This window comes from Suncus etruscus, chromosome 14, assembly GCF_024139225.1.
Source record: "Suncus etruscus isolate mSunEtr1 chromosome 14, mSunEtr1.pri.cur, whole genome shotgun sequence".
Lineage (NCBI taxonomy): Eukaryota > Metazoa > Chordata > Mammalia > Eulipotyphla > Soricidae > Suncus > Suncus etruscus.
The window spans coordinates 73092928-73111795 of NC_064861.1; the positions used below are offsets into that span (position 1 = coordinate 73092928).

General features: G+C 49.8%; 2 protein-coding genes across 2 annotated transcripts in view; one reads left to right on the plus strand and one right to left on the minus strand.

The window, feature by feature from the left end:
* GAN (gigaxonin) overlaps window positions 1-905 on the plus strand; it is a 33507-nt gene extending 32602 nt beyond the window's left edge. The window contains exons 10-11 of the mRNA XM_049786282.1: window positions 38-147; window positions 227-905. Coding sequence (XP_049642239.1) covers window positions 38-147; window positions 227-408 — 292 coding nt within the window. The 3' untranslated portion in view covers window positions 409-905. The remainder of the gene's footprint in view (window positions 1-37; window positions 148-226) is intronic.
* Window positions 1-18868, minus strand: part of GCSH (glycine cleavage system protein H) — a 729662-nt gene that overhangs the window by 127343 nt on the left and 583451 nt on the right. The gene's annotated exons all lie outside the window — the stretch shown is intronic.

Here is an 18868-nt window from a genome sequence, read left to right on the forward strand (position 1 = left end):
CAGTGTCCTAGTGTTCTGTCTATCCGTCTGCTTCCAGGTGGATCTATCTGAATGACCAGAATCTCTGCATCCCCGCCAGTTCCTCCTTTGTCTATGGAGCTGTGGCCATCGGAGCCAGCATCTATGTCATCGGAGACCTCGATACCGGTAAGCACATGGTCTTGGTGTTCGGGGGAGCCTCTTGCAGCCCTGCTGCTGTCTCACCTGGGTTCCTCCTCGTGTTCAGGTACCAGTTATGACTATGTGCGGGAGTTCAAGCGCAGCACGGGCACCTGGCACCACACCAAGCCGCTCCTACCATCCGACCTTCGCCGCACGGGCTGCGCGGCCCTGCGCATTGCCAACTGCAAGCTTTTCCGCCTGCAGCTGCAGCAGGGCCTCTTCCGCATCCGGGTGCACTCGCCGTGACCGGGATCCGGGCTGAGGCCGCGCCTTGACCGAGCCCCGCACCCGACAGCCCGCCTCTGCACGGTACCTCCAGGGGTTCTCCACGCTGGCTTGCAAGCTTGGGCTCCCTCCCGCGCCTGTCGGGGAGAGAGAGCACGGATGGCCGGGAGACCACCAGGGCCGAGTCCCTGTGTTGGCCGGTTCTGCAGACCCCACCACGTGGGCTGGGAAATAAATGTCCAGCAGTGAAGGGAAGCGGGGGTTCAGGCCACACGAAAAGGTGGGCGTTGGAGAGGCACGTGCCCGGTCCGCAGAGCCCCAGAGATCCGCACATGCAAGGCAGCCTATACCAACCTGCCAGGATCGCTTTTCTCCTGCTCACGGAAGAACTCGCTCGGCCTACCTGCCCTGCCCTGCCAGTGAAGGTCTGAGCCTGAGGGGTTAGTTTGGGCTCCCTGGCAGCTAATTCCCATCTCCTACCAGTGCTCTGGCCTCCGGCTTTTTGGAAACCCTCACGGAGAGTCGGAACTAAGATCCCGTTTCTCTGTTAACATGATCAGCAGTGCTGGAAGGCCCTTCCTGAGTGTAGACTGCTATGGGCCATACTCCCGGGGTGGCACTTTCTGGCTCTGGGAAGGCCCATGCAAGTACCATTCTTCCTTTCCAATTGCCCAAACCCGTTTTTCTAAAGAGGAGGTCGTTGGTGAGGAAGAGAATCATTAAGATCTGCTGAGACTGAGAAACAATCAACCAACCAACCAAACCAAAACAACTGTCCAGACAAATTGTAGAGGGATCAAAAAAAGGACCTTTTGGTTTCCCTGTGCCCCGTGCTCATTCTGCCCGCTGGGTACAACGGCGCTGGGGGGGTCTGTACCCCCTCTTGGGCCAGGGTGGCCTGTCCTCTGTCCGAAAGCACACCCAGTCTTGTTTACTACCGCTAAGGCTCTGAAACCTGGTCTTCGAGGCAAGCCTACGTTAAGAATCTATCTAGTCTTTTGTAGAATTTTTTTCTCAGTGTTGTTTGAATATTAAGAGTTTTAGACAAATTACGTTCTGTGTCAAGTTTGGCTGGTAGAATCAACTACCTCAACTTAATTTCCTTCTGTTCCTAGTAGAGCGAACGGACCCTTTTCCTTCCCTCTCCACCCTTTCTCCTTCCCTTCCTTTCCTCTGGTTCCCCTGTTGCCCCTCCTAGCCCTCCCACCCCCCACTTCCCATGGGGGTGAAGGACAGTCACTGGTAGCACTTATCAGAGAAAGTACTTCGATTTCCAGGCAAGTTGCTAATGGGAAATCAAAATACTTGATTACTTCCTCATTTGAAGTTTATGCAATATCAGATTTCTAATCAATTTGAAAGTTCTTTGTTTTGTAAATTATTTTCTAGAGATTTTTTTTCCCACTTGAGGAAATGACTCTAAGAAGCAGCATTTTTATCTTGATGATGAGTCAATGTGTCATGTGTCCTTGGGTCCTGAATCCAAGGGCGGGAATCGCTCCTAAAAGCTTCCTATCCTTTCCTGTCCTGTTCGGAATGACCGTGTGCTATTATCGTGGGTGGGAGGGTGGCACCCTAGGGGGTGCTGGAGGATGAGGTGCTGGATAGGCAGGTCAGGAGGCCCAGAGGCTCCTGGCCAGCTGTGCATCCCTGCAGTCCTGTCACCCGGAATGGGACTGTGGGGCTACATCGGAGAAAGCGCTTTATTAGTCTCCGAGGCAGTAGCCTGCAGGGAGCACAGGTCTTCTTTGGTGGGTACCCACTCCAGGCCTCCCACTGATGGCAAATCCATCTTCCTTCCTTCCCAGAGTTGCAGGCTTGCCTCTCACCTCTGCTGGGCCTCTCCAAAGAGCCCCTTCTTTGTTCAGGAGCAAACAGGTCCCTCTTGCAATGTTCTCAGTGCCTGCGTGACCTGGTGGATCATTTTGTAAAAATAAGATTGTCTCTTTTTTTTAAATTCAATTCATTGACACTGTACTTGCAGAAATTAGATCTTTTTTTATTATTATTCAGATAAATTCGCCAGATCAAATGGGATGCAATAAGCAACAAAATCTGCTTAAGTGCCAAACTGTTATTTTACTCAATTTGAAATACAAAGTTATTGAGTCGCCATAGAGGGAATGATTCAATTTTAATGTCTGAAATAAACCGTGACTCTTGGTTCACTGACAGTTATTTCAGTGTTGTGAGACTACTCAAGTCCTTTCATAGCAGGTCTGTATTTTAACATTCCATGTATGCCTTGGAACATCTTTTAATGCCCAGTTTCTTCAGTCCTTCTTTCTCCTTTTTGGCACTTTCTATCAGGTGTAGCTAGAATCAGTGGCTGAGGCTCTATCTTCAATTTATTTAAGTCCACCTATCTTTGGGAGAAGTGCAATTTGTTTTCATTATCCCACCAACAGAAGGAAATGGTCTCAGGTTAGAGAAGGTGAATATTTAAAAAAAAAAAATCTCTCCTAAGCTCTCATCTGAAGTCGGCTTGTCTGTTTCTTCATTTAACACATCCAAATATAGATATTTTTTTCAAAGATTTAAGTGTTTCATTTACAGTGATGTTAGTTTTTGTTTGTGTGAGTACTTCTACCTTGTGAGAGGGCAAAGTGTGAGGTGTGTGTGTGTGTGTGAGAGAGAGAGAGAGAGAGAGAGACAGAGAGAGAGAGAGAGAGAGAGAGAGAGAGAGAGAGAGAGAGAGAGAGAGAGAGAGAGAGATGGTGACTGGGTGGTACTGACCCATGTTGAATTGTCATTCTAACCTGTGCCATTGGCCATCTCCTGGTGCTCTCCACAAATCCTGTTTATATTACCGAATAAAGCTCTAATCGAGGACAAATGCTGAACTAGTTACCATTTGCCCTAAATTTGATTCAGTGTTTGCATTTCTCTGCTTCATTGTGTAGGGACCCAGGACCATTTGCCCAAGCAGCCTGGGAAAGGGGGGTGGTTCTGAAATAAAAGAGCTAATTTACCACTGCAGAGAACTGGGAAGGCTTGTAGGTTCAACCTTTGAAAGAGAGAGAGAATAGAAAACAATAGAGGCAGAGCAGGCAGCATCTCACAAATACTTTATCTCTGACCAGGCCTGGCACCTGCTGGACTGTTGTCCATTACAGGGGGGCATATCCTCGTCCAATTCCGAGGGCATGTCCAGGTCTAATTATCATTACAAGAGGTTAACTTTAGGGGTCGGAGAAAGAGCACAGCAGTAGAGCATTTGCCTTGCATGCAGCTGATTCAGAACAGGTGGTGGTTTGAATCCCAGCATCCCATATGGTCCCCAGTGCTTACTAGGAGCAATTTCTGAGCGCAGAGCTAGGAATATCCCCTGAGCACTGCTGGGTATGATCCGAAAAAGAAAAAAGGTTAACATTATATATATCAACAGAGTGGATTAATACATAAGGGTTTACTTCACTAGTTGTGGGTGTGCAATAACTTTCTAAAGAATGCATTATTTGGAGCCGGAGACATAGCATGGAGGTAAGGTGTTTGCCTTGCATGCAGAAGGATGGAGGTTCAAATCCCGGCATTCCATATGGTCTCCTGAGCCTGCCAGGAGCGATTTCTGAGCATAGAGCCAGGAGTAATCCCTGAGCATTGCCAAGTGTGACCCAAAAAAAACAAAACAAAACAAAAAAAGAATTAATCTTTTATTTTATTAATTCCCAGTTGCTCTGAGGAATTGCTAGTAGTTTCCCCATCAAACTTGGCAACAATCGGAAACTTTTTTTTTTTTAGAAAATAAATGGTCTTCTGTGGATTCAGAGAAGGTCCTTTTTACACTGCCACTTTGATGATGTGTTTTCATCATGCTGGTTTGAAGGTGGCATGGGTTTGGGCTGAGGAAGTACATTCTTTGTGTTGTCACAGTAAACCAAGGAGCTCTCTTTACTGCAACCCAAATTATTTATATACGGTTCTTCAAAGACCTTTGTGAATTTGTGGTTCTGGACCATAAGGGGGGGGTCCTCTATGATTATGTGTGATTCCGCTTCAGCGAGTCAAAGTAGGGACCCCTAAGTTCCCAAGAAGTTTGCGAAGCATGCAGAGCACCCTTGTGGGTTCTCCCAAGCACCGTGCAGGTCCTGGCATCATCTGAAGAGAGAGCAAAGCAGCTTCTTCCTCAGAGCTGTGAGGGTACCCCAGAACTGCAGCTTAGCAGCCTTGGGGGCTAGAGAACAGTCAGTGGGTAGCCACAGAAAACATTGTCTCACTGGAAAGGCACTGGCTTGCTGGAGAATTCTGCATGGCCTCCAGGGAGAGCTTTGCCCATGGGTGTTGCCCTGATGCTAGGTGACCTGTGTGCAGTGTCTGAGCCCACACTACCCTGGTTTCTACATAGGCTGTAGACCCTTTTCAAATTCTGCTGATGGGACGGATGGGGAGAGGTCTGAGAGGGGTCTCTTGGGTCCTCCCTTCACCTTGAAGTCCTGGCTGATGCACTCATGCCTTGGACAGCTTTGTGCCACTTGTGGAAGCTGTCTTTGGGATATTTCCCCTGGGGAATTCTGTCATTCTTCAGGCATCTATCAGCTCTGTCTTTTTTTTTATGAGATCTGCTTTTGGAGGGTCAGAGAGTACAGTTGTTAGGGCACTTGCCTTGCTCGTGGCTCACTTAGGTTTGCTCTTCGGCATCCCATGTGGTCCCTGAACACCACTGGGTGTGGCCCATAAAAAGAAGAAAAGATTTTTACTTATGCCTTCCTTTGTTCCTCAGCTGCCCAGTAGTGGGTGGGGCATCTTCCACTGTTTGTGCAGACAGCCTGGGAGGGCTCCCAACGTCTGCATGTCCTCTCCGGTGCTCTCTACCTGATGGGAGGTTTAACCCACTTTCAAGCACAGGAAAGGCCCCCCCACACTCACACACAGCACTAGAGGGAAGTAGCTTCCCTGCCCCCCTCCAAAGCACTTTTCCTCTCTCCTGCATCTAATGGAACATCCGATCAATAAAGAGCGTTGCTTTATTTGCCCACAGAAATGACAGTATCCTTCTCTGGTTTATTTTGTGATGAGAAAAAAACAACAACCCTGAAATCCTTCAACCATTGCTCCGCAGCTGAAATGGGGCTCATTATTTTGTTTGTTTGCTTTTGGGGGCCCTCGCCCGACAGTGCTCAGGGTTACTCCTGGTTCTGCACTCAGGTGCTCAGGGGAACCATATGGGGTGTTGAGGTTCAAACCCGGGCTGGTCGCATGTAGGTGCACGCAGAGTTCTGATGCTCAGCCCCAGGCTGCAGCGAGAGACAAACTGTCTCTCTCCTTGGGCCTGTTGTCTTCTGCAGGGCCTGTCCATTTCTGTGATTGAGGAATCCAGTTAATGGTTACCGGACTTTGTAATGACTCTTCTCTTTATCACAGGGAATGTAAGAACCTAGGGTTAATTTTTTTCAGGTTAGACTAGAGAGCTGGGCTTTTGTGTGTGTGTTTGTGTGTGTGTGTGTGTGTGTGCATATGGTATACATAGAAATGTACATATGTGTATATATGTATATATATATATGTATATATGCCTCTTGGTCTCTTGCTTCACAGTGTTTCCTGTTTAATTGGATGAGAATTACGCGCACTTAATTCCCTTGTTCTCTGTGTTTATAGGAAAAACCATTCTCAGCTACCTCATTATGTAGTGTTGTGCCTGGTCCCCTGCCAGTTTAGAAGAATCCAGCACATTCGGGCCTGTAACAGAAGCCCTGAAGCAGCAAGCGAGCGAGCGAGTGAGGGCCTTGAGGAACCTGGTCCTCTGTGGCCCAGTTTCCATTTCCCATCCTCACTCTGGGTGTGTGTTTTAAATAGGTACTTTGAGCCAGGGGGAACAATGATTCTCCTACGAGCTGCTATAAAGTGGTTACTTGAACCCCAGCTAAAGTGTTCTGGGAGTTTCTGGAAGGTTCTGTTTTCCCCAGCTAATGGACTGTAGGGCGAGCTGGGGAACTGCCCATCAAGGCGCCCTGCATTGTTCCTCCAACACTTGGGTGCTTGCAGCTGCTTAGTTGAGGTGTCACGGCCTCAACTATGGGGTTTGCCATCCTGGAGTGCTTTGGGGAACAGTGGGCTGCACCCCCATAAAGCCTCCAAATGTCCCTAGGGTGCTTTTGGGCAGCACCTGCTGTGGGTCTGAATCACCTGAGTACATATTGGGTGGGTGCTGAGGATTGTCGAGGAATTCCAGGGAGGAGCCGTAAAAGGTTTAAGTTAGAAGTACTAAGGCTGGGCCTGGAGAGATAGCACTGTGGCGTTTGCCTTGCAAGCAGCCGATCTGGGACCAAAGGTGGTTGGTCCGAATCCCGGTGTCCCATATGGTCCCCCATGCCTGCCAGGAGCTATTTCTGAGCAGACAGCCAGAAGTAACCCCTGAGCATCGCCGGGTGTGGCCCAAAAACCAAAAAAAAAAAAAAAAAAAGTATGAAGGCTGAGCTGGTGATCGCCTGGCTGCCCTCAGCTTCTGCCAATCGCATCCTCTCCTGGGAATAAATGCCCCACTTGGTCCCCCCTCTCACATGTGTGTGTCTCTGCCCAAAGTCTTCAGGTTCCCCACCCTGGGACTAACGCGAGTCCCCATAGCTAGGGCAGCAGGACAGGAGCTACCAAGTGTCCCAAATAGTTTTAAGCAGCCTCCCATGAGGAACCTGTATGAAGCTCAGACCTTTCCTGGGCCACTTCTATGACATCCCCTGACATCCTCAAAGCGTGTCTCTCTTGGTCCCCAAAACTGTTTCTCAATCCCAGCTCTGTCTTTTGAACTGGGACATTATGTGATACTGGAGGGAGGGAAAGATAAAAGTAAAGCCTGTGTTTCTCGTGTGTGTGTGTGTGTGTGTGTGTGTGTGTGTACATGCATGCACGTGTGTGCACACATGTGATGTGAGGAACTCATGCTGTCATGTAAAGCAGGGGCATCTGACTGAAAGATATGGAAAAGCCACTGTGGGGCCAGGCCAGGCCTGGGACATGGTTCTTGCACCCTAGGAAATATGGGAGGCACTTGGTCTGTGTGGACCTAGAGGAGGAGATGGGAGCTGCAAAGGCACAAAGTGGGGTGGAGAGTGGAGCCCAGACTCATCCATTTGGCCTCGTTAACATTTTTATTGGCGACTTGTCTAAACAGAAGCTGGTGAAGGGAGTGAGGGAGCTGGAGACAGGCCTGAGCCCTCTGAGGAGGAGACAGCACAGGAGTGAAGGCAGTGACCTTGTATCCTGCAAGGAAACCCTGCACCACATCTACTCCTTGGAGCGCTGCCAGGGACCACTCCTGAGCAGAGCCAGGAGTAGCCCCTGAGCACTGCTGGGTGTGGCCTAACCCCTGCAAAAACATTAAATACCACTAGGGGACAATGAGAGGGCTCAGTGAGCTAAGTGCCCACTCAGGTCTGCAGGAGGCATAGATTTAACCTCAAGCATCACCAGTAACTGGCCCCTGAGCACCTGTAGTTGTAACCCCAAAGCCAGAAACACACACAGACCTTTCCTGGGTGGAGCCCAGTTATGCCTCACAGAAGTTTGAATAAAAGGCACAGTTTAAGATGCAAAGACTTGCATCCCCAGGGCAGGACACTTAGCAGTAGCAGCAACATCAAACTCACTAGCTTATAGCAGCCTTTCTCCCAGGTGACCTTGGGGCTCCCTGGGGCCCAGCGCCCTTTCTGGTATCACATGTCATCTCTACACTCACCACCATGCCGTGTCTACACTCGCCACTCACCATGGCAAGAGATCAGGTCCTGGGCAGCCTGTGGAAGAATTCGTTTTCTCTTTTCTATGTCATTTGTCCCAACTGGATTTTGTTTGTAACTGTAAAAATAACTGACACTGTTGTATTCGGATCTGAAATGTGTGTGTGGTGCAGTAACCTGTTTTCTGTACTAGAAAGTTCATTTCAAACTTTAAGCATTTTTTTAGGAAGGTGGATCAAAATGAAGCATCTGTCAGCTGTTTGACAATAAAACATTTTGGCTGGGGAAAAACATTCTAATGGGTCCTCATTTCTCTGGTGCTTCCTGATCCTGTACAATCTGCTGTGGCCTGTGAAGGGAAGATTGTCCTTTTCTCTGCCCCAGAACATCAATCCTGGGCTCAGACTGCTGTGCTCTGATGTCCTTGTCTTTGGGGTCCTCGGCCCCATAAAGACTGTGCCTCAACCTAACATCAAATTTCAGTTCCTCGGACAAGGGAACTGCAATGGGCATGAGAATAGGGTCAAGGCTTCATGTGAAGGCCTTGAATACTAAGGGATGATCCATTATGCAGATGAAAATTCCCCTGTTGGGCTGGAGCTATAGCACAGCAGAAGGGTGTTTGCTTTGCATGTGGCTGACCCAGGACGAACCTGGGTTCTATCTCCAGCGTCCAATATGGTCCCCCGAGCCAGAAGCAATTTCTGAGCACTTAGCCAGGAGTAACTCCTGAGCATCAACAGGTGTGCCCCCCTCCCCAGTAAAAATTCCTAAGGCTGTCCCCTACAAAGTTCAGGGGTGCTGGAACTCTGCTCTAGCAGTAAGGGTGACTGACACTCTGGGCTAAAATTGGATTCTCTCTCCAAACATGGCAGGCTTGGGGACTATTTGGAATGCCAGGGATTGAATCCAGGTTGGCTGCATGCTAGGCACACATTGTATTTGCTATACTATTTCTCTGGCCCCTACAATTAGTTCTTTCGAAAACAATCCATTATCTTGAGGTCAGTGATGCTGGGACATCATCGCATCATGGGCTGCATAAGAAAACACAGACACGGGCCCGGAGAGATAGCACAGCAGCGTTTGCCTTGCAAGCAGCCGATCCAGGACCAAAGGTGGTTGGTTCGAATCCCGGTGTCCCATATGGTCCCCCCATGCCTGCCAGGAGCTATTTCTGAGCAGACAGCCAGGAGTCACCCCTGAGCACCGCCGGGTGTGACCCAAAAACCAAAAAAAAAAAAAAAAGAGAGAAAACACAGACACAAAGAAAAAACAAAACAAAAAAAAGAAAACACAGACACACACACACACACACACACACACGGAGAAAAGGGCCAGCAAAACAGTGCAGGCTTAAGGTACCACATATGGTCCCCCGAGCACCGCTGATATAGTGATCCCTGAGCACAGAACCAAGAGCAGCCTTGAGTATTGCCAAGTATAGCCCTTCAAATCCAACCCTCACAAAAAAGAATGAATAAAGATGTATTTACATGGGGCCAGTGAGGTGGCGCTAGAGGTTAGGTGCCTGCCTTGCCAGAGCTAGCCAGGAGCGGCTTCTGAGCGCATAGCCAGGAGGAACCCCTGAGTGTCACCGGGTGTGGCCCAAAAACAAACAAACAAAAAAAGATGTATTTACATAAGTACATAGGGGTGATCAGGGGGCCCTAGTAACTGGATCTTAGAAGCCCTCCCATTGTGCCCTCACACATGGCAGTTTGGGGGGTACACAGTCCCCAAGAGCTCCACTCTTGCTGATGCACAGCTGGAAGGAGTATGGATGCAGGCATCTCCATAGCTTTAGTTCTGTGCCCTAGAGAAGCCTGGGTGTTGGCGAGAATGAGGGACACAATGAAGGACACTGGTTAGATACATCCAGGAGCCATTTCTGGATGGAAAATATAGGCCAGGAAATGGGAGGAGGGACTCTACTCTGGGGACTGCACCCTCAATACCCAACTCCTGTGGTGGCTGAGGAAAGAGGCCAGGATGGGGCCAACTCAGACCTTAAACAGCCTTGCAGCCTCTGCAGGTGGCCAAGGCACATGGAACAGAAAAGAAACTCTCCTGAGTCCCCAGAGTCACTGTTGCAGTTTCCCAGGACCTGGAACTGCTTGCTCCTCCCCAGCCCCATGCATGGTATGGCCATGACCTAATGCTGGGCAGAGGGACAGAGGGAGGCAGAAGGGATCGAAAAAGCTTCTCTTTATCTCAGCCCCTGCTGCTCTAGGGACCAGGACTGGAGGTTCCAGGCCACATCCTGAGACCTGCTGCTGTTGCCCACCTTGTAGGGACCCTGGGCCCCAGCCCTGCACAGGAATCTGGCCCAGTGCAGCTCACCTGGGGCCTCCAACAAACATGAACCTACCTGCACCTGAGACCAATTACTGCAGCTCCTGTGGGAAGGGGCATGCAGACTCCAAAAGCTCTGAGCCCAGAGCCACCTTACCCCAGAGGAAAGGCCCTGTCTGAGGCCCAGCTTGAAGAATTTGTTGTTTGTTTACTTCTCACAGGGCCCTGCAGAGGTAAGGCCCAGTGTATTATCCCCATTTTACTGGTGCAGAAACCTAGGCCCAAATCAGTCATCAGAAGGATTCCAGAGTCTGTGCATTTAATTGCCCCAAACTGCAACCTTGGAGAACTTAGAGAAAAAAGATCTGGAGGTCAAAGTGGGTCAGATCCCAAAGATAAATGCTAGGGCTGGCCAGAGTGATAGCACAGCAGGGAGGGCATTTGCCTTGCATGTGGCCAACCCAGGTTTAATCTCCAGCTACCCATCCCAGCCTGCCAGAGCACTGCTGGGTATGGCGCCAAAACAAACAAACAAATGCTGATTGGATTGGATAGGGTTGGTTGGGACAAGTGGCCTTTTTTGTTTGTCTGGTTTTTGTTTTGGAGTCAGCTTAGGGCTGACTCCTGACTCTACACTCAAGGATCACTCCTGGCAGACTCAGGAGACCATATGGGATACCAGGGATAGAACCTGGGTCAGCTGTGTGCAAGACAAACTACCTCCCTGCTGTTCTATCACTCTTGCCCATTAAGTACTGTTTTGAAGTTGGAACATTCTGAGCTTGGCTCTCAGATCCTGGGTGAGTCACACCCCAGCTCAGAGCCTCTGGACAAGCAAATTATTTAGCATTTCTCTGTTTCAGGCTCCAGTCCTAGTGGGGAGTGGGGAGACAGAAGTCAAACCCCTGACAAAGGAGAGGCAGCTTTGGGGGCCTCCACCTCAGACTCAACCCAGCAGAGCGAGTCTGGCAGGTCTTAAGGCTTCTCAGGATTCCTCTACTCCCAAAGCCCCCAAAGTGATGTGTCTGGAAAGGATGAGGCAGAAGAGAATGCTGGGGTTCAGGCCTTGCCTGCGGCCTGCTGGTGATACCCTGCACACACACACCTCTGGCTCCACATTCAGCTCCCGAACACCTCCCAGGAGTGATTTCTCTGAGCCGAGCAAAAACTAAGATTCTGTGCATCTCTGGACTTGGCCCCCAAATTGAAAGGATTTGCATTTATTCAATTTTCTGAGTCAGACGGCTGCACCCACAGTCATTACACCTCAGTTACTCTGTTACCACAGTTCTGGAGTCTCCAAAACTGCTTTTCCTCCCAGTGCTGAGGGCTCTGCAAGGATTTGGGCCTGACTTTTGTGTCACCCTGTTGCTTCTCAGACAAGGAGTTACCACATTGGTACCCCACAGTAAGCTGCTCCCCCCTACTTGCAGAGGGTATTCAGGGGGGGTACCACATCTTTCTGGGGAGTCTGTGTGCTGGACAGTCTCGAGTCCAGCCCAGAGTTGATGAGGGCCAGCCAGTTTGTCAAGCCAGAACATCCATCCCTGGGGACCAGGTTATCGCATCTGAAGAAGGTATTTGATATTCTTTTTGTTTTGGGTGCCATACCCGATGATGCCCAAGGCTAGCTCCTGGCTCTGCACTCAGGAATCACTCCTGGCAAGTGCTCAGGGACCTATATGGACTGAACAACTGGATATTTCATGTGCAAAGCAAGTGCCCAACCCTCTGTGTTCTCTCTTCAGCCCTAGAACTTGATATTCTGGTCATGAAGCCTGGAAGTCATTGGGCCATGCAAATGATTTCAAACACAGCCAGAGAAGTTCCAGTTGAAAATAACTTTTTTGTTTTGTTTTGGGACACTCTCAGCACTGCTCAGGGGTTACTCCTGGCTCTGCATTGAGAAATTACTGGCAGTGCTCATATGGGGTGCCAAGAATCAACCCCAGGTCAGCCATGTGCAAGACAAACATCTTCCCTTGCTGTGCAATCACTCTGGCCCCTGAAAATAATACTAAGGATATTGGAACCAAAAAGAAAGTACAAGGAGTTATTAAGAGAACTAAGGTACTTGCCTTGCATGCAGCAAACTCAAGTTTGATCCCCAGCATCCCATCTGGTCCTCTGAGCACTGCCAGGAGTAATCTCTGAGAATAGAGCCTGGAGTAATCTCTGAGCATGGACAGGTGTAGTTCCAAAACAAATTAAAAAAGTTCTGAGGGGCCAGAGTGATGGCACAGTGGTAAGGCATTTACCTTGCAAGCTGTTGACCTGGGATGGGCCCAGGTTCAATTCCCAGCATCCCATTGAGCCTGCCAGGAGCAATTTCTGAGTGAAGAGTCAGGAGTAACCCCTGAGCACCACCAAATGTGGCCCAAAAACAAACAAAAAAAGTACTAAAGTACTAAGGATAAGCATGTGCTATTGAATCTAAGAGCTGGATAGATAGTACAATAGAGAAAGCACTTGACTTATGTACAGCCTACTTGGGTTTAATCTCCAATATCTCCTATGGTCCCCCAAGCACTATTAGGAGTAATTTCTTTTTTTTATTTTGGTTTTTGGGCCACATCCGGTGACATTCAGGGGTTACTTCTGGCTATGCACTCAGAAGTCACCCCTGGCAGGCACGGTGGATCATATGGGATGCTGGGATTCGAACCACCGTTAGTCCTAGGTTGGCCGCTTGCGAGGCAAATGCCCTACCGCTGTACTATCTCTCCAGCCCCACTGTTAGGAGTAATTTCTGAATGCAGAGCCAGAATTAAGCCCTGAGCATTGCCAGGTATGCCCCTCCCCATTAAAAAAATAAACAAAGATACCGAATATCATGACCTTCCTGTTAATCTTACATTATAATATCTGATGTTCCAAAAGTAAAATCCAATTCTCAATAAGTAGTGTGCAATGAGTGAGTAGGAGCAATAGTTCTAGTCATGAACTTTTCATGCTCTTAATATCAATAATAACCAACAAATAGAATCCAAATACCAATAACATTCAGCAAATGGATGTGGTAGTCAGAATCATTAATGTTGGTACTATGCAAATCATGGGGTACTGGTGATCCCAAACCCGTGGACCACAGTTTCCTTCTCTTGATAGGGAGCTGACTGCCCACCTTCTCCCCAGGATTGCCTCCTGTTCTGGACCCCACTCTCTTTGCCACAACCCCACCACCACCACCACCTCCTTTGTAGAGGCGAGTCCTGCAGTGCCAGACTCACTCACGATGACAGTGGCCGGCAGAGGGCGCCTTGCACCCATAATGCCTCTTGGCTGCACTGTTGACAGGCTGGGCTGGGGAGCTTGTACTGGGCGTGGGAGCCGGAAGGTAGGCCCAGGGGGGCGCTGGTGCCCTTCCCAACTCTCCTCCCCAGCTGGGCCTTCGCAGAAGGGTCAATGGATGAGTGGTTTGTGTCTTTGGTTTTTGCTTACTCCTGGTTCTGTGTTTTGGGTTCGGTTTTGGCTGGGCTTGGGGGACCATATGCAGGGCGCAGGGTCAAACCAAGTCAGCCCTGTGCAAGGCTCAAATGCCTTCCCTACTGTCCCCTTTCTTCGGACAAGCAACAGTCGCTAGTGGGGGATGCCTTGATAGCAGGAAGGGTACTGGCCTTGCACATGTCTGACCCAGGTTCGATCCCTGGCATCCCATAGGGTCCCTGAACACTACCACCAGGAATGATTCTGAGCTAGCTGTTTCCTTCTCGCCTCAGAGCATCACCAGACAAGTTGGACAAACATTATTCTTTGGGGAGCACATGCAGCTCACACGAACGCTCCTGTGGTTTGTCTTTCTGAGCACCCAGCACTTGCATGGGCACATGGACAGATCTGGGGGGCACAACCCCCCCCAACAGCCCTGAGTGGCCCCCAGCAGCCCAAGACCCTGTGGTAATCAGGTACACTTGCCGGTCTCCACCAGCCATAGTGAGCTGCTCCCGGATGTTATGCATCTTGTTTTTTTTTTGTTTTTTTTTTATCAGGGTTTGGTTTTGTTAGCCTGGTTTTAGTTTTGGTTTTGAGGAGCCACACCCAGTGGTGCTCACTCCCTGTGGTCGGTGCTCAGGGGGCCTTAAGGGGTACCAGGGAGGAAACTCAGGTTGGCCAGATGCAAAGCAGGCACCCTCCTGCTATTGCTCTGGCCCCATGCTCAGTGGTTCTTGGGGGACCCTGCAGTGCTGGAAACCAAAGCCTCTTCTGCATTAAAGCCTGTGCTCAGCCTTTTTTTGTTTGTTTGTTTTTTTGTTTTTGGTTTTTGGGCCACACCCGGCAGTGCTCAGGGGTTACTCCTGGCTGTCTGCTCAGAAATAGCTCCTGGCAGGCATGGGGGACCATATGGGACATCAGGATTCGAACCAACCACCTTAGGTCCTAGATTAGCTGCTTGCAAGACAAACACCACTGTGCTATCTCTCTGGGCCCTGAGCTCAGCCTTTTAAGTCACCTCACCCCATCTGATCTCTCTTATATCTGTGTCTTTACATCTGCAGCTCCTGGGCCTGGGAAACCCTCCCCCATCGATACCAGGCAGACACACACACACACACACACACACACACACACACACACACACACACACACACACTCTTCCTTCCAAATCCAGCTGGATGAGTTTTGAACTCTGACCTCCTGCAGTCTCTGGGACTCCTACCCACTCTGACCTGGTGGCCACTTTAGTTCCTGCATACCAGGCAGACACACACCTGGCTTCCACCGATCGACAGTCGTAGTTGGTGCCATATCAGCTCCCAGGAGGTTGGATGGGAACCAAGGTCAGGAGCAGAGCCAGGTGCCCATGGTTGGCACGAACAAGTGCCCTCTGGGGGGTGGGGTGAGGCACTCACACATATCCCTGTCCCTGCCCAGCCATTGTGGGGAGATTGCTGGAAACTCCAGAATGCTGTCTTTTCTGGTTAAGCACAGGATTTTAGGGGTCAGTTTTTGTGCATCCATCAAGTTTATTACTTTTGTTTATTTTTTCTTCAAATACTTACCTGGCAATATTAAGTGACACCTAGCTCAGCACCCAGGGATTATTCCTGGGGTTGCTCAGGGCATCCTATAGGGTGCTGAGTACCAAACCCAAGTTGGCAGCATACAAAAGCAAGCTGTACTATTGTACCCTCCCTGCTGTACTATTGCTCCAGCCCGCCATCAAGTTGTTTTGAATAGATAATGCAATCATATGACTAAGAATAGCCCAAAGGGACTGCACTTGTTTCCTGGAGTTACTGTAACAAGTGACCACAGCTAGGGTGTGCAGACAGCAGGAGCTAAGAGTGATCAGTGCCGGGCCCGGAGAGATAGCACAGTGGTGTTTGCTTTGCAAGCAGCTGATCCAGGACCAAAGGTGGTTGGTTCAAATCCCGGTGTCCCATACGGTCCCCCGTGCCTGCCAGGAGCTATTTCTGAGCAGACAGCCAGGAGTAACCCCTGAGCACCGCCGGGTGTGACCCCCCCCCCAAAAAAAAAAGAGTGATCAGTGCCTCCTCTTGTCTCTTTCAGCTGTGACTGGAGACCCACTATCTACCTGTCCCTATTTTCACTTGGTTAGAATCTCTAGCTGAGGGCCCGGAGAGATAGCACAGTGGTGTTTGCTTTGCAAGCAGCTGATCCAGGACCAAAGGTGGTTGGTTCGAATCCCGGTGTCCCATATGGTCCCCTGTGCCTGCCAGGAGCTATTTCTGAGCAGACAGCCAGGAGTAATCCCTGAGCACCGCCGGGTGTGACCCCCCCCCCAAAAAAAAAAAAAAAAAAAAGAATCTCTAGCTGATCCCAGCAGTACTTCCAGAGACCAACTACTGCAGAGACTCGTGTTCTGGGGGTTGGAGAGAAAGAGCAGGGCCAGGGCACTTATTAGCCTTGCACACAGCCAAATTGACCATTTGATCCCCTTGCACAGTTCAGTTCCCTAAGCATTGCTGGGAGCAATTCCCAAGCATAAATCACAATGTGGCCCATATCCTCCCAGAGGAGCCGGAACAATAACATAACAGGGAGAGTGCTTGCCTTGCTCAGGTTTGATATCCGGCATCCCATATGGTCCCCCAAGCACTGCTAGGAGTAATTCTAGAATACAGAGCTAGAGTAACCCTTAAACAATGCCAGTTTTAGCACAAAAAAAAAAAAAAGAATATGTGGGTTGTTTTTAGTTTTTTGTTTGGGGGTTTTTGTTTGTTTGTTTGTTTTGACCAAAACCAGCGGTGCTCAGGGATTACTCCTGGCTCTGCCCTCAGAAATTGTTCCTGGCAGGCTTGGGGGACCATATTGGATGCCAGGGATCAAACCCAGGCCAGTCCAAGGTAGGCTACATTTAAGGCAAACACTACCTCTGTGCTATCACTCCAGCATATTCATAAAGGAGTGAATGGGCAAAGGACAGGTCACTTGCCCCTAGTTCCATCCCTGGCACTGCCTATGGTCTCCTGAGCTCTGCCAGGAGCAGAGTCAGCCCGGAGCACTGCTAGGTGTGGGCCAAAAATCAAAAAATAACCACACACACACACACACACACACACACACACACACACACATTCAATTCCCACCCCCTGCTGGCTCGGCCCTGAGTCAAAGTGCTGGTGAAGCATGGCCCAAGCGTGTAGTTCTGCTCACTCCATCTCACAGATATCCTGGTGTCGTGAGCATTTCTGTGTGGCCCCTCATCACGGTGGTAGCTGACAGAGCCCCTTACCGCCAGGTCACGATGTTCAGAACTCTTGCCCCCAGGTCTGGAGCCTTGGGGTTTATTTTCTCTTCCAGATCATGCTGCTGGGAACATTTTCTTGCCAATGGCTTTTTAATAATCATCATAAAAACAGGATCATTTCCTTAGAATCGATTTCTGAGCAGAGAGTTCTTCTGACAAAGGCTGTGAACGGTGCAGCAGTGTGAGCCCAATGTGCTGAATTGCTTTTCCAAAAAAGAGGATCCCAGGGCCAGGGAAATGGTGACTCAAAGCAAACCTGGCAAAAGCAGGAGTACCATGTGCCCCACCTCCAAACAGGCAGACACACAGCAAAGAGGGTGTTTGGACCCCCGAGTGGCTGGCTTCCTTGCATGTGTAGAGTGCTGGGTTGGATCTTTATCACCACACACATATCTTGGTACTCAGGGAGGTGGGGGGCAGCTTAACCCCCAGGCCCTGTCTTAGCATGAGGCTCCACTGTCTTGCAGAGAGTAAACATGTGGAAGGTTGAGCTTGGGGGACCATATGGGATGCCACAGATTGAACGTGGGTCCTTCCTGGGTTGTCCGCGTGCAAGAAAAATGCCCTACCGGCCCTTGTTTTGCTTTTTGTTTTTGGGCCTAATGGTACATTTTATTTAGTTTTAGGGTCACACTCAGCGGTATTCAGGGCTTATTCTGGGTTCTGTGCTCAAGGATCACTCCCAGGGGCCGGAGAGAAAGCCTGGAGGTAGGGCATTTGCCTTACATCCAGAAGGATGGTGGTTCTTTTTTTTGTTTTGTTTTGTTTTGTTTTGTTTTTGGGCCACACCCGTTTGATGCTCAGGGGTTACTCCTGGCTAAGTGCTCAGAAATTGCCCCTGGCTTGGGGGGACCATATGGGACGCCGGGGGATCGAACCGCGGTCTGTTCCTTGGCTAGCGCTTACAAGGCAGACACCTTATCTCTAGCGCCACCTTCCCGGCCCCAGGATGGTGGTTCTAATCCCGGCATCCAATATGGTCCCCCGTGCCTGCCAGGGTTGATTTCTGAGCACAGAGGCAGGAGTAACCCCTGAGTGCTGCTTGGTGTGACCCAAAAACAAAACAAAAAAACCCAAAACAAACAAACAAACAAAACACAAAGGATCACTCCCAGCGGGCCTCAAGCAGACAGATGCCAGGAATTGAACCTGGGTCAGCTGTGTGCAAGGCAAGCACCCTACTTGCTGTGCTATCATTCTGAGCTAATAGTAGCATTTTAATTCACTTCTTTGGTGCCCACCTGATTAATTCCTCCTTGCCAAGGCGACGTTGCATTTGGGTTTGGGGAGGCACCCAGTGATGCTCAGGACATACTCCTAGTGGATTTGGGGAACCATATGGGCTGCTGAAGATGGAACCCAGGTCAGCCACATGAAAGGCACGTGCCCTCCCCACTCTGCTTTTTCTCTAGCCCCATGATGGTCTGTTTGAGACCATCCCTGGAGGTTTCCCCATGTAGCCTCCCCCACTTCTTCTAGCCCTTACTCCATCTGTCCACCACTCTAATGTCACCTGCTCCCGACACCCAACACCCGGGGACTTGTCCCACCCCATCGAATCTGAGTTCAAAGAGAACTCCCAAAACTGGCTCTAGCTCCCAGAAGCCCAGAAGCCCAGAAGTAAGATGTTGCCATAAATGTCAGGATCCCTGATATTCTTAATTTCCTCCTGAGCCTCGGAGGATTTGCTTACCTCCTTCTTGGCACCTGGGACTGGTGGTGTCTTTCTGGTAGCTACTTTCCTTCCTTCCTTCCTTCCTTCCTTCCTTCCTTCCTTCCTTCCTTCCTTCCTTCCTTCCTT